The 519-nt window shown below is 65.3% G+C and overlaps 1 protein-coding gene across 1 annotated transcript; it reads left to right on the plus strand.

Moving 5' to 3' along the window:
- Positions 1-7: 7 nt before the first annotated feature.
- LOC104625562 (ras association domain-containing protein 1-like) lies at positions 8-424 on the plus strand (the record flags this gene model as incomplete). The annotated part of the gene is made up of 2 exons (XM_010293219.1): positions 8-49; positions 130-424. Coding segments are annotated over exons 1-2 (304 nt in total), but the record flags the coding sequence as incomplete, so codon positions are not given.
- Positions 425-519: the final 95 nt, after the last annotated feature.

Consider the following 519-nt stretch of genomic DNA (forward strand, 5'->3'; position numbering starts at 1 on the left):
GATCAAGGAGTACAACAGCCAGATCAACAGCAACCTCTTCATGAGCCTGGTACGGGGAATGGTGCAGGGCCGGGGGGGGTCACGGTGCCCTGCTGTGGCCCCGCTCACGCCTTCCCCCATGTCTCCCAGAACAAGGATGGCTCGTACACTGGCTTCATCAAGGTGCAGCTGAAGCTGGTGCGCCCCGTCTCGGTGCCGGCGACCAAGCGGGTCCCCTCCCTGCAGGCAGGACGGCCGGGGCCGCGCACCCAGGGGGTGAAGCGCCGCACGTCCTTCTACCTGCCCAAGGGGACCGTCAAGCACCTGCACATATTTTCGCACACCCGCGCCAGCGAGGTCATCGACGCTCTCCTCCGCAAGTTCACTGTCGTAGACAACCCCCGCAAGTTCGCCCTCTTCGAGAGGTCTGAGAAGGATGAACAAGGTAGTGCCCCGGGGCAGCCCTGTCCCTGTAGCAGTGGCGTGTCCCCATGGTGGCAGCTTCCCCATGGGGGCGGCGACCTCCCAGCAGGGGGGTGC

This window comes from Phaethon lepturus, unplaced genomic scaffold, assembly GCF_000687285.1.
Source record: "Phaethon lepturus isolate BGI_N335 unplaced genomic scaffold, ASM68728v1 scaffold37018, whole genome shotgun sequence".
In the NCBI taxonomy this organism is placed as follows: Eukaryota; Metazoa; Chordata; class Aves; order Phaethontiformes; family Phaethontidae; genus Phaethon; species Phaethon lepturus.